General features: G+C 36.3%; 1 protein-coding gene across 4 annotated transcripts in view; it reads left to right on the top strand.

The window, feature by feature from the left end:
• Positions 1–6,355, top strand: part of LOC140135750 (copine-8-like) — a 34,444-nt gene extending 28,089 nt beyond the window's left edge. For 3 of the 4 annotated variants that reach the window (XM_072157364.1, XM_072157360.1, XM_072157362.1), the window contains exons 13-16: positions 2,288–2,390; positions 3,532–3,589; positions 4,158–4,231; positions 5,405–6,355. In XM_072157364.1, the coding sequence (XP_072013465.1) occupies positions 2,288–2,390; positions 3,532–3,589; positions 4,158–4,231; positions 5,405–5,587 (418 nt within the window). In that variant the 3' untranslated portion in view covers positions 5,588–6,355. The remainder of the gene's footprint in view (positions 1–2,287; positions 2,391–3,531; positions 3,590–4,157; positions 4,232–5,404) is intronic. The other variant, XM_072157363.1, reaches the window with a different exon arrangement.
• The last annotated feature ends 7,293 nt before the right edge of the window (positions 6,356–13,648 follow it).

Below are 13,648 nucleotides of genomic sequence, written 5' to 3'. Positions count from 1 at the left end.
CAACTGGAATAGCCCAAAGCACGGGTGGAATCCAGCATGCAGTGTGAAATCCTTCCTTCTATCCTATCTTTCATTAGCTTTATAGCAACCAAAACCACAACACATCAAGCAAAGATTCATCAAAACCCTTGTGTGTTTGATTTGATTTTTGCTGAACCCCTATTAGTTTATTAGTATCCTTAGTAAATGTCTGTTTGTACTTTGTCTTGATTGTGTAAATGAAAGTAAGTATGATTGATGGAATAGTGTTTTGGGCTATTCCAGTTGAAATCCATGCACCCCCTGTAAAAGACATGACCTTAATTTTCCACACAGGGAGTGTGACTGTTAAGTGAGGTTACCTGAATGGGTAACTCCATTTGAAATCTACATTCCCTGTGTGGGAGATTAAGGTCATGTCTTCCATAGGGGGTGTATGGATTCCAACTGGAGTATTAATCCATCTGAAGAATAGGATCAGAGCATGAAGAATACAATGAATAGAAAGGGACAGGGAATGAAGAGGCAGAGAAGGGTAATTAATAGTAGAAACAAAGAGCAGTGGCCATGTCCATCCATGCATGATTTAATGGATGAAATAATAATGCTATATGGCAGCATGAATGGCAGTATTGGTTATGTAAGGCATTGATGGTATTTTGCCTATCCCCTGAAAAACGAACATTTTACCCAAATATGTCCCCCAAAACAAGAATGTAAAAACTATATTCTAAAGTATAATTTCTGGCAAATTGTACAATTGTGTCCCATCTGAAATAAACACTTCAGTTTTCATTCCATTAACATGATTTATTTCAGCAATATTTTAAATTTTATATGTGAGTTTGGGGGGGGGAAGAAATTATTTTGACTGGGTATAGGCTAATATATTTATCTTTGACTTTGTTTTTCTTTTTTAGGGGCTAATATTTATTTTTGATCATGATTCTACCTTTTTAGTATCATGTTGTAATGTTCATTACTAACTTGTCAAAACATCAACTACTAAAGCACAAAACCAAGTCATTCATAATGCCGTAAAGATTCCCCAAATGCCAAATTGCACACATGGGCTCATTTGCCTTAATTTTGTGTACAAATAGAGAGCTCTCCTGTGAAAATCTCAACAAGAATTACAAGTCAGTCCTCTTATTTTCTGGTAGGATTTTTTAAGGGAGGGCACTTTTAGTTTGTACCTAAAATTCCAGTTATGTTGAGGGATCCTGTATATGCTGTTAGGTGAATCTTTTCAGTACTATACTGTATAACTCAATTGTGCACCTATGGCAGAAATTTCATTTGAATGAACACAGCTGTCTACATACACTATGTGATAATGTAAGTTCTATGCGTAACACTGAAATGAATCCAACCATGCCAACTCACTCATGATAAGTTAGTATTATCATTATTGTATCCAAGGTCATGTGTTTATTTTGATGTCACTTGTCAGTATGTATGATGATGAAGGACATATTAGGGGTCATTTGTGAAGGGGTATACAAATTTTGAACCTTGGTAGACTTTGTATCATATCTATCTATCTTTTGTATGTTCATGCATGTATTATTGCAGGTTTGCAGCAGCTAAGCGAGATGGAAGCGAGTACTTCATCCTCCTCATTATAACTGATGGTATCATCACTGATATGGAACAAACCAAAGAAGCTATATTTACTATGTCTTTGTTTGCCCATCCATGTATTATTGCAGGTTTGCAGCAGCCAAGCGAGATGGAAGCAGTACTTCATCCTCCTCATTATAACTGATGGTATCATCACTGATATGTCTTTGTTTGCCCATCCATGTATTATTGCAGGTTTGCAGCAGCCAAGCGAGATGGAAGCGAGTACTTCATCCTCCTCATTATAACTGATGGTATCATCACTGATATGTCTTTGTTTGCCCATCCATGTATTATTGCAGGTTTGCAGCAGCCAAGCGATATTGTTGCTAGTTCTTCCGCCGCCCCTCATTATAACTGATGGTATCATCACCGCTATGGTCTAACCCAATGAATGTTTAGTTTCTCTGTCTTTGTTTGCCCATCCATGTATTATTGCAGGTTTGCAGCAGCCAAGCGAGATGGAAGCGAGTACTTCATCCTCCTCATTATAACTGATGGTATCATCACTGATATGTCTTTGTTTGCCCATCCATGTATTATTGCAGGTTTGCAGCAGCCAAGCGAGATGGAAGCGAGTACTTCATCCTCCTCATTATAACTGATGGTATCATCACTGATATGGAACAAACCAAAGAAGCTATATTTACTATGTCTTTGTTTGCCCATCCATGTATTATTGCAGGTTTGCAGCAGCCAAGCGAGATGGAAGCGAGTACTTCATCCTCCTCATTATCACTGATGGTATCATCACTGATATGGAACAAACCAAAGAAGCTATTGTATCGGTATGTAGTAATAAGTCTACTCTTATCAGGACTTGTGTGTGTTTCCATTGGGGATTTAGATTTACCTTTTTGACAACTTGTTGACACAATTCTATGGAAAAGAAAAGTACTTTAATAAAAAAAAAAGGAAGCATCTTAAGGATGCACACACTCCACATAGGATCATGTTTCCTTAATTTGAGAATGCATCACTAGATTTTTTGTTAGAACAATATGTAATTTGTATCTTTAGAACAGCCCTCGAATTAAGGATCTGAAGGGGCACAGCAACTTTTTAGGGCAAGTTGATAATTGCCTTGGATTTTCACTGAAAAGGCAAGGCAGCACAGCAGTTTGTAATATTTCAGGAGGGCATCATGGCAACTGTTGAAAATTTGAGAAGGGCACCAAGGCAATTTCTCAAAAGCGAAGAAAACACACATAAACTGTTTGATAGATGATTTTATAATGAAGGGGCAGGGCTGGGGCACCGACGGCAACTTCAGTGACTGCCGTCGGTAAAGGTCATATTTTGAGGGCAGTGGGGATGGCATGGGTTAATTCGAGGGCTGCTTTAGAACTGTATGCGTAACTAGTTATGGTGGTTCAAAATTGTTGGCAGGAAAAGTTCTTTCAATCATTTCTTTTCCAAAAAATTATAATTATATGAATATGTCTTCATATATTGCCTGTAGATCTTGTTGTTCTACTCATTAAGGCCAGGAGTAGGGTTATTCATTATTAGAAGCCAAGAAGTGTCAAAATATCTACATGTACATCATTGTTTAAATGATTTCTTTTGAAATGATAAATAGTATGATTATTATGCGAAAAATATGTCAATTTTATTTGCCATATTTTTTGTGAGAAACCTTGAATAAAAAACCTTGAATTTAATGTTTTAGGTGTTAAAACAGCTAAAACATTAAATTCAAGGTTTTTTATTTATTTATTTAGCACCCATTAGACCATAAAAATGTACTTCTCCGATCCCAGAAAATGCCACGATTCCTGTAATAATTTGGCATGAAATTGTTAAAAATATATTTAACCTTCAAATAATGAGTCTCACCACAATTTTACATTTACGTTTATTATACATGTATTTTACATTAATTATTATATTTGATATTAATTATTACGTTTTCTTCGTTTTTTCCAGGCCTCAGTGTTGCCTCTTTCAATCATCATTGTGGGTGTTGGCAAGGAAGACTTTGCAAGTAAGTGAACACATAACAAAAAATGAAACCGGCTATTCCAGTTGAAATCCATACATCCCCTATGAAAGACATGGCCTTAATCTCCCACACAGGGGGTGGTATATTTCAAATGGAGTCACCCATTCAAGTAACCCCTATTTGAAATTCACACTCCCTGTGTGGAAGATTAAGGTTATGTCTTCCATAGGGGGTATATGGATTTCAACTGGAATAGCCCAGTAGCTGCCTTAGTCCACACTATTGTTTGTCGGTTGGAGTGTTGTCATAACTATTCTGTGGATATTCCTCAACCTTCCTCTGACACTGGAGTGAAAGATCGCAGTTGCAGTGAATGGAAAAGTTAACAATAACAGAATTTAAAACAGCATCATCATTTTTTCATGAAAAAGTTCCAACTTGTAACATATTGTCCATTTTGATATTCTCTCAACTTTTGCTTGAGAAAATGGTAATCCCTTGTGTCAAACTGAAAAGAATGAACACAAGATTGTACACACTTTAAATGTTATTTGACATAAACACCACTACACCCGGAAATGACATTGCAACATTTCCTTTTAAATTACAGAAATGGAAGAATTAGATGGAGATGATGTGAGACTGTCATCCAGGGGAAGATTTGCACAGAGAGACATTGTACAGGTAGGATTATTAGGCAGGGGTAGGGTGAGCTCAAAAATGTTAAGGGTCTAGTTGATTTTCTCCGGACCCTTTAAGCCTTGTAAAATTAAAGGGGTCCAGTGAGAATCTAAGGGGTCCGCATGCGCAACCAGGAATACATGGTAATTTGTCAAGGTTGATGTTATTGTTATTGCATTGTCATTGTATTGACCAATTATTTTCATGATTTTTGAAGGCTCTATTCTGAAGATTTTTTATTTTTTCTGTGTCATAATTGGTTCCTTTTTTGTATCGTCAATGACAACAAATTCTATGAGCAACTCAGCAATGAATTACATGATAAAAGCTTCTGTGCATCGTAAAATTTATGAGGTCCATGAAGGTTTGATCGGACCTGTTACTTAGTTTCAACTTGTAATTTAATGGGTCCAAAAACAAAAGTAAGGGGTCCAGGATGCACAGACACACAAGAATGCGACCCCTGTTATTAGGCAACACTAGACCTTCAAAGAACTGCTGCCACCTCATAGGGGTTAGGGTTAGGGGAGGATTAGGGTTAGGTTTTTGGGTTGGGGTTAGTTTTAGGGTTAGGATTAAGAGATTAGGATTATGGTTGGGGTGGAGACTGCCATTTTAAGATTGCTCCACAACATGGTTACAGACAAACATGGCTTGCCCTTTTTTGACTCACCCTGGACATCTAATACACATTAGGTTTCACTGCCTGAACAGAATTGATCATGTCTCACCTCCTTTTCAACCAAATCAACGATAATAACTATTATAGTGAGGGATCAACATTTAGCCACAAATTGCCTCAGGCAAAACTCACTTACTGTGAAGTAAATACCACATAGGTCATTTCTATGTAACTCACTGACCCATTTGTGTCATATACTGCCTGGTGATCTGGTCAATTCATTGACAGATACTAACCTCAGGAGGGAATTCAATTTTTGATCTATTCTCTTCAGGTAGTGAAACGTTATACGGCTGTATCAAAATGATTGGTATCTGTCATACAGGTATGCATAGACTTTCAATAGCTGCTGCCATCATGCAGCTCAAGGGAGTAGGGTTAGGTTTTAGGTTGAGGATTAGAATTCGAAATTAAAAGATAGAAATTGTTGTTTTTACTATCTCCTTTCATTTCATAGTTAATAGACATGTCCAATATTGTTATTTTTCTTACAGTTTGTTCCATTCCGAGACTTTGAAGGCACAGACAACATCGTTCTAAGTCAGGCACGGTTAGCAAAAGAAGTGTTAGCTGAAATACCAGACCAGTTTCTTTCCTATATGAAAGCCAATAACATCCGGCCGAAACCAGTAAGAACTGCAAGCATGATGAGTAGTGCAAGTGCTCCACCAATGTAATTGAGCTGATACCATCAGGCCCAAGCCAGTAAGAACAATGAGCATGTTGAGTAATAGGAGACTTCAACACATACCCAATCATGGATGCCAGTAACATCAGGCCAAAACCAACCAGAACTGTGAGCATGATGAGTGATATGGGACATTAACACATACCCGACCATACCATAAAAGATCTGGCCAAAACCAGCAAGAACTGTGAGCATAATGAGTAAATGCGCTGACAATATGAAATGAGCACATTCCACTATGTGAACAGATTTGAATATGATCAGGCCACAGAGGGTTCCTTATACATATTACCCCATTACCAAAAAAGCATTTTACACATTTAAAGTTAATTTTTTATTACTTATACTTCCGTGGTCTGTGGTGTGCACCGACCGTGCACAAGTGTAAACACAGAAGTGATAAACAATCACACGGATTGGCTGATCAATGGTCTTGACAACAAGACGGTTCACCCATTGGTTCGTCGGCGCGTAAAAGGGGAGGAGACCTTGCCACTTTACGCGATCACTGATAACCAGCGCGTGTCTGGACCACAGAAGTTATAAAAAATTAACTTTACAAGAATTTTATCTTGGTATATGGATCAAACACATCATACGGGTATACCCCATTTTATACCAAGGTTGTTTTTGTGTGTCACACACATAAAGTGTTAAAATGGCCATTTGGGTCCTTATGGCCTGAACTCACAAATGTATGTCCATATTAAAGTGACACTGTCTAAGACTTCAGATTTGCAAATCAACAATGTTATGCCTTAAGGGATCTAGAATGGCGTTTATTGCGTTTAGACAGTATTTTTTGTGGGACATGAGAGCACCTCAGACCTATCAATTGCATTCTGAATCTGAAGCATGTCTTTCTGATATCAAATAATTTTCATTTTAGAAAATCACAATATAATACAAATTTTATGACAAATTATAAAAATTTGATATTTTTCAAATTTTGATATATAACAGTCCTCGAAGTAAATTATATAAATCTAATGATATATTCTTAAAGTGTATGTAGCTGGGAGGAAAAGCCGACGGTCAATTGAAAATTTTGACATTTCATATTGAAGATATGGATTTTTTTCCCAAAAAGACCTAATTTTTAAAGGTCAAAATTTTCAATTGATTGTCGGCTTTTTATCCCACCTACATACTCTTTAAGTATAAATCATCAGATTTATAAAGTTTACTTTGAGTACTGTTAAATATCAAAAATATCAATTTTAATGATTTGCCATAAAATGTGTATTAAATTGCTAATTTCAAAAATCAAAATTATTTGATATCAGAAAGACATTCTCCGTAATCAGAATGCAATTCGATATGTCTGATGTGCTCTGATGTCCCAAAATAAATACTGTCCAAACGTTCATACCCCAGCCCTTAAGGGGTACTACACCCTGTCCAATTTTGTGCCTATTTTTGCATTTTTCTCAAAAATTTTAGCGCATTGGTGACAAGTAAGATATGTATATTATAGGGGCAAGGACTACAACTACTGCACTGGTAATTTTATTGCAGCACAGACAACAGTTGTGGAGTTACAGTCAAAAATGAGGGAAAACCAATATTTGATCAATAAATCAATAACTACTTGCTTTGAGTTGCTGAATTTTCAGTGCAATAGTTGTAGTCCTTGCCCTATAATATACATATCTTACTTGTCACCAATGCGCTATAATTTTTGAGAAAAATGCAAAAATAGGCACAAAATTGGCCAGGGGTGTAGTACCCCTTAACAGCTAAGGAAGACAACATACCCTGTTGGAATGTTATGTTTCCTAAAATTACAGCTTTTTAAAGATTTGAACTAAAATAGGATGTGAAATATTGTCACTCTAAAAAGTAAGTCTATTCAATCAGATTACAATCATAAAATTCATAGCTGTTACTACATGGATGAATAATACATAATATGTATGTGACATGGTCAAGGGGAATGAGTCACATGTCGACCCTGGTCGAAAATGAGTTTTGCATAGGTTTCTAAAGAGGACATTTAGAGCTCTCTGAAACTGAAAACCCCATGTTGATATGACCTTTCTTTGCAAAGTTACATCAAGTTATCCATCGCTGAAAACAGTATAAAACAAAAGAATTTAACACTTTCTTTGCCAATATCTCAAAATCAATATTAGCGACATCCGACTCATTTCCCTTGATCGTGTCACATATTCAAAATCATATTTTAACTAAAACTTCTTGGTGTTGGAATGTATAACAAGGGGATCATCTGACTTAGAAGAAGCTGTATAGTGTATATTAGATGTACCATACATGTACATAATAGTATTTCAGATGAATTTTTTTATTCAAATTTTTTAATTCAGCAGTGGCCCACCACATCATAAGGCAAAAAAAAAGTGTTTGTTTGCCCAGACATGGCCGACCCAAAAGAAAATCAAAAAACACTTTTTTTTTAACAATCAGTTATATAAAAATAAAGAAAATTATGTTTTTTTCCTCTAAAAATGCCAAATGACACTTCAAAGTTATATTCCTGGAAATCACAGCTTTCATTTTTCCCATTTAGCCCTCCCCAATAATATTTGATACAAATTGTAAGGCTGAATGTCATATATTTTCTCTTACCCCACTTGCTGCAACACGTGTACAAATCAAAGACAAAAAAAATAGAAATATCGACCCACTCCTTTCTACCCCACTTTTTTTTGGCCTAATGCGGAATCGAGTTCACCTGTAAATACGAGTATCTTAACCCCTGAGCACTACCTGGCTATTTAACATTGCCTCTGATTGGTCAATTACATGATATCTTCACTTTAATCACCAATCAGAATGGAGCTTTGCCAATAATTCACCCCGATTTATTTGTGTGGTGAAATTACTCAAACAATGTTGCCGATTGGTCCAATTGATAATGAAAACTTCTTTTTGGCCAATCGGCAGGTAGTTCTCATGGGGTTAAAGATACATTAATGATGCTGCCAAAAATTGATAGGGTTGAGGGTACTGTAAATATCTGAGATCCTAAATTAATGAAAGAAATGAATGCATATTAAAGGGGTGTGACCCAATCGACAGCATCATCCCCCAATTTTCTTCACCAAAACTAAGATTTTGTATCAGACGAAATGCCTGAGATACGTTTCATATAGATGGGCTTCCTATACCTTTGTACAGGAGCCAACCGATGTTGTGCTGCCATGCATCTGTCGTCTCATGTCACAGGTGACATCATTATTTTGGTGCAAAACAACTCGGCTTCGCCTCATTGTAATTATGAGACGATATATGCACAGCAGCGGCTAAAAACAATACCCTTATTCTCAAAAATCATGTAAATAAGATGATCTCTAGCTTGTTTTCCTTATTGAATAGGATTCAATCATAATACACAGTTAGTAGTTCATCAGAAATTAACTGCATCCAATGCATCCGCATACCACTTGATAAATAAAAAATGGAAATGTGTTGGTGCATCGTTGTTAATTCCTGATAAATCACTGTATGTGTAACATGATTGAATCCCTATTAAAAGGGGCATTTCGTGATCCACAGCATCATTCCACCCACTTTTCTCAAAAAAAGTTGATTTTTTATACCACTGGAAACCTCTGCATGGCTACACAATGTTTATGTACAAAACATTTCTTGCAGATTAATTCGTTTAGCAAAAATTTCGTTAAAATTTGATTTATGTTCTGGTGCACCAGAACAAAATTACAACACCTTGTCTGTGGAGCAGTGTAATACTCATAATAATGCATAACTCACAAACGCGAAATCGGAATCAACTGAAATTTTGAGAATAAGCTTTTATATGGATATTTACTGAAAAATCATAAAAAGAGGATGCTAGGATCATGAAATACTCCTTTAAATGTATTATTATGTTTAGTTTGGGTTTATCAGCTCTACAGTACTTTGATGTACATATTGAATTTGGGCCTCTGGGTAGTGAGTATGTGAGTGTGTGTGAGCGAGGGGGGCTGGGGCAGTTGTGTGTGTAGGGGTGTGTGCTTTTTGTTTAGTTTCTAAAAGCTATTTATAGTATTCATGCAATGATTTTTTTACCTTGAGGGTGTGGAAGCCTCGTGTTTAGCAGAAATTTGGTGAAATTTGTCATATCTTTAAAATGTAGACAAGACCAACCAATGGTATAAGATTATACAAAGAACTATTTGGCCATAACAATTTGAGGCTGTAAGAAATGAGAGCAGAAGCTAATTTTGCTTTCTTATTTGTGATGCGATCAAGCAAAATCAGTCGGAACTCGGAAATATTGATTTTGAGATATAGCCAAACAAAGGAAATATTTCCTTTTGATTCCTTTTGTTTTGCAAAGTCTTTAATTGCTCATATCATTGGAACTGGTTGTTCAATTTCAATGGAGTTTTCTGCAAATGCAGCTTTGTAAATGATTTTTACTATCCTATAAGAAACTGAAAATTTAATACTTCCGAGTTCCGACTGATTTTGCTTGATTGCATCACATTTGTTACGAAGTTGATTACTTCTTTAGTGTGTGTGGTTAAATAAATGTGGAGGGACAGATACGTAACCCTAACACTCCAAGTGGTGTTATACTTTCGGAAGGTAAAGAAGAAACAATAAAGGAGAGAAGATGAAGTCACTTGGTACCCCTGGGATTGAAACCTTAGACCCCTTGCGTGCCAACCGCAGGATCACCCACTGGTAGCCACAGGGGTTTCCCTAGCACGGCCAGCAATTCTGTGCGTATACAGCGTATTATGACTTGGGGTGATTGCATCATGTTTGATGTATGCATGCACAGTGGTTTTCCTTGTTGGATTTTATTAGATTGGCAGTGGTAATAATGATGCAGGACAAGTAAATTTTCATGAAACCTTTCTCCAAATGTTGATAAATTCGTTGGATTTTGTGAAGAAAAAAAATCCTCCAAAAGGTAATAATAACTCATCTATTTTCCTTTGTCACTTTTAAAGATATGAACTAATTCTGCCAAATGAGGACTTTCAGCATTGTTTATGCCAATTCAGGAAATTACATTGTTTTATATGCTTAATTATGATCATTTTATATATTTTATGCCTGGATTTTATGCTATATATATATTATCATGATTATGATCAATTTGTTATATTTGTTACAGATTAAATAATTATTGCATATTAAAATTGCCTTAAAATATATTGTGTAATTGCCTTCACTATAATGTAGTATGAGAAGTAATACTTTTGTTTTTGTACGATATGATCAAATGCTTATAATGGCAAGTTACCAGTGGCCTCAGAGGCTAAAACAATCCGTATGTACCCCTCCCGCAACAACCTTACCCCAGATCCAACCCTGATTTGGACCCTGGTTTATACAATGGCAGCAGAAGCATTAATTTTTGTGTGTCGGGGTGCATATTTTGTTACAGTTTTACTTCGACATGTGTGCCCGAAATTCACTATCAGCCCAAGATTAAGGTAATTTTATTATTTGAAGGTCCGGTGTTCCATCATGGCTTGTTTCATAAAAAAAGGCACAAGTTTATAGTTTGCTATACATAGGCATAAACTCATAAGCCTGGGCACACTTTACAGGAATTAGCTGACCACTGTAACCAAATTAGACGCACCATATCAACAATTGGGGATTTGCAACAACTAAGGGCACATTGTATACTGTATAAACCACAATAAACCATCATGGCCAGGAGCAGGAAGTTTCCATATGGGTAACTGAGACAAATAAGCAGTTAATTCCTTGCCCAGGGGAATTTCAAGTTGACTCAATTATTCACGAACAAACAGAGGCTGCGTCGGGACTCGAACTCACATCAAACACCCAAGGCACCTGAGTCTAGCTCCTTTCCGATTGAGCCAACTTGACTGCTTAAAGCAATAATACACTCTGATTTATACTGCGTCTCATCTCAAGTTGAGAGTAACGCCATGTTGAATTTTGTAGTGGCAGACTTAAATCGGTGTGTTTACGCGGTTGCGTTGCCAGCGTACGGACAGATCGTTCTTCTATGCGTGTGTGTACGCCCCGTGGGATTAGGTAAGTGTGCGCAATTTTAATCTGCCACTATGAAATCCAACATGGCATTACTCTCAACTTGAGACGAGACAGACTATAGTTACACAGTCAGTCTACTCTGAAAGGACTTTGAAGGTACGCATACCTCAGCAGAGACGCAGCACTGTGCACTGTTTACACGCTGTATACGCGAGTGTTGTCACTTTGTACTTTGAGTGGACAAACTAGGTGAGAATCATGCCTTTCTATCATGCCATGGGCTATTCCAGTTATAATCCATACACCCCATATGGAATACATGACCTTAATCTTCCACACAAGGATAACCCCATTTTAAATTCACACTCCCTGTGTGAAAGATTAAGGGCATGCCTTCCATAGAGGGTGTATGGATTTCAACTGGTATAGCCCAATGTCTTTACAAATACACATACTTTTATAAAATCAAGACAAGTTGCTTCAACTGAGGTTTCCCCATGAACATTTACCATCCCCCTACAGTATAGTAAGCCCACCCCCCAACTCAACACAAAGGTTGGTAACTGTGAGTTACCAAATAGCGCAGAAAAGGAGTAATTATTTTACCAGTAGCAAAAATTTAATTTGCACTGTCCATAAATTTGGATGAAAGGGGTAAATCCAGTAATTTTATGTCAATATTTAGTGTCATTTAAAACCACAAGAAAGGGGTTGTTTTTGGCCAAATTATGTCCTTGATTTTGCATTTAAAAGGGGGGATAAATTTGATAAAATTTCATTGCAAAGGGGGTCTTTGAAAGATTTGGCAACACGTATGGTTACCAATTTCTGTTTTGAGTTGGGGGCTGGGATAGTAAGATAGTAAGCAATTTGTTGTGGGTACAGTCATAGATTCATACATGTCCATTTGAGAGAGTCATTTTGATACATGTTGAACAGCTTCACAAATCTTTCAAAACTTCCTGACATTGCCTCATAATAAAACTAAGGTGCCATTATTTATAGTATGTGGGTTTTGAGTTATAATAATATTACTATCTGGAAAAAACTTTTTATTCTGTAGAAGTATGATATCATGATATTGGCAAAATGCCTAATAACGATTCATCTGTTTGTTAAATCATGTTACACACAATTCTCTTGAATTATCAACAGGGATCAGATGTAAAAGAGCGAGAGAGAGCAGCATATCAATTGTATAACTGATCTACAGAAAGCAGCATTCAGAATTCAAGCATCACATGATTTTAACAGACAAATCGCCATTGGGCATTCTGTCAAATCATTATTTAAAATTTATTACTTTCATATTATGCTATTTTGTATTGATAGAAATTTAATTATACTATATGATTATAGAATTTGTAGAATATTTAAGATTATTGATACTGATGAAATGCTATTGTACAAATGATATCTGTGTATAAATATTATCTATCACATAATTTCTCTTTAATATTTTAACATCTGTAACATAATTATTCCAACTTAACATGTATCAAGTATATAGTTCAAATTTTTCAAAATGTAATCAAATAAATCAAATGCTAGTATAGTATTTGACCTAAGGCAAAAAAAAGATTAGTCTCATGTCCCCAGCGCGCATCGGATTTCTGATGGTGAAAACGTTCAAAAATAAAATTTCATTTCTCAATTTTTATTTTCAAAAAATGAGGACAAATTGCCATTGGCAAAACATAATGAGCCAAAACCGGTGAGTTTTCAAGGGGGTAATCCCCCTGAACACCTGATTTATTGATAAAATAAAAAAATGCATACCGCATTAGATTTCAAACTCCCATGGGACATGAGACAAATGTTGGGGTTTTTTGGCCTGATTAGAGCACTGGGCACTTCAGTAAATCTTCTGCAGAGGGCGCTTGATAATGACCATATTTTGAAAGTCAAACTGGAGCTTTAGGCAAGCTTTGCCATTTGAAATTTGCAGGGGAGCTTTTAATTGCTCTCCTTGATGAGTCCTACAGGAGAGCACAAGGAGAGCATTTTACTGTACTATATATATGTGGTTATTATTGTTACAACAAAGGTAGGCGAGCAATAAAAAGCTCTCCTCAGCTTTATTTGAGGGGAGAGATGG

Source organism: Amphiura filiformis, chromosome 16 (assembly GCF_039555335.1).
Source record: "Amphiura filiformis chromosome 16, Afil_fr2py, whole genome shotgun sequence".
Taxonomy (NCBI): Eukaryota; Metazoa; Echinodermata; class Ophiuroidea; order Amphilepidida; family Amphiuridae; genus Amphiura; species Amphiura filiformis.
This window is presented reverse-complemented; position numbering and strand designations above follow the sequence as displayed.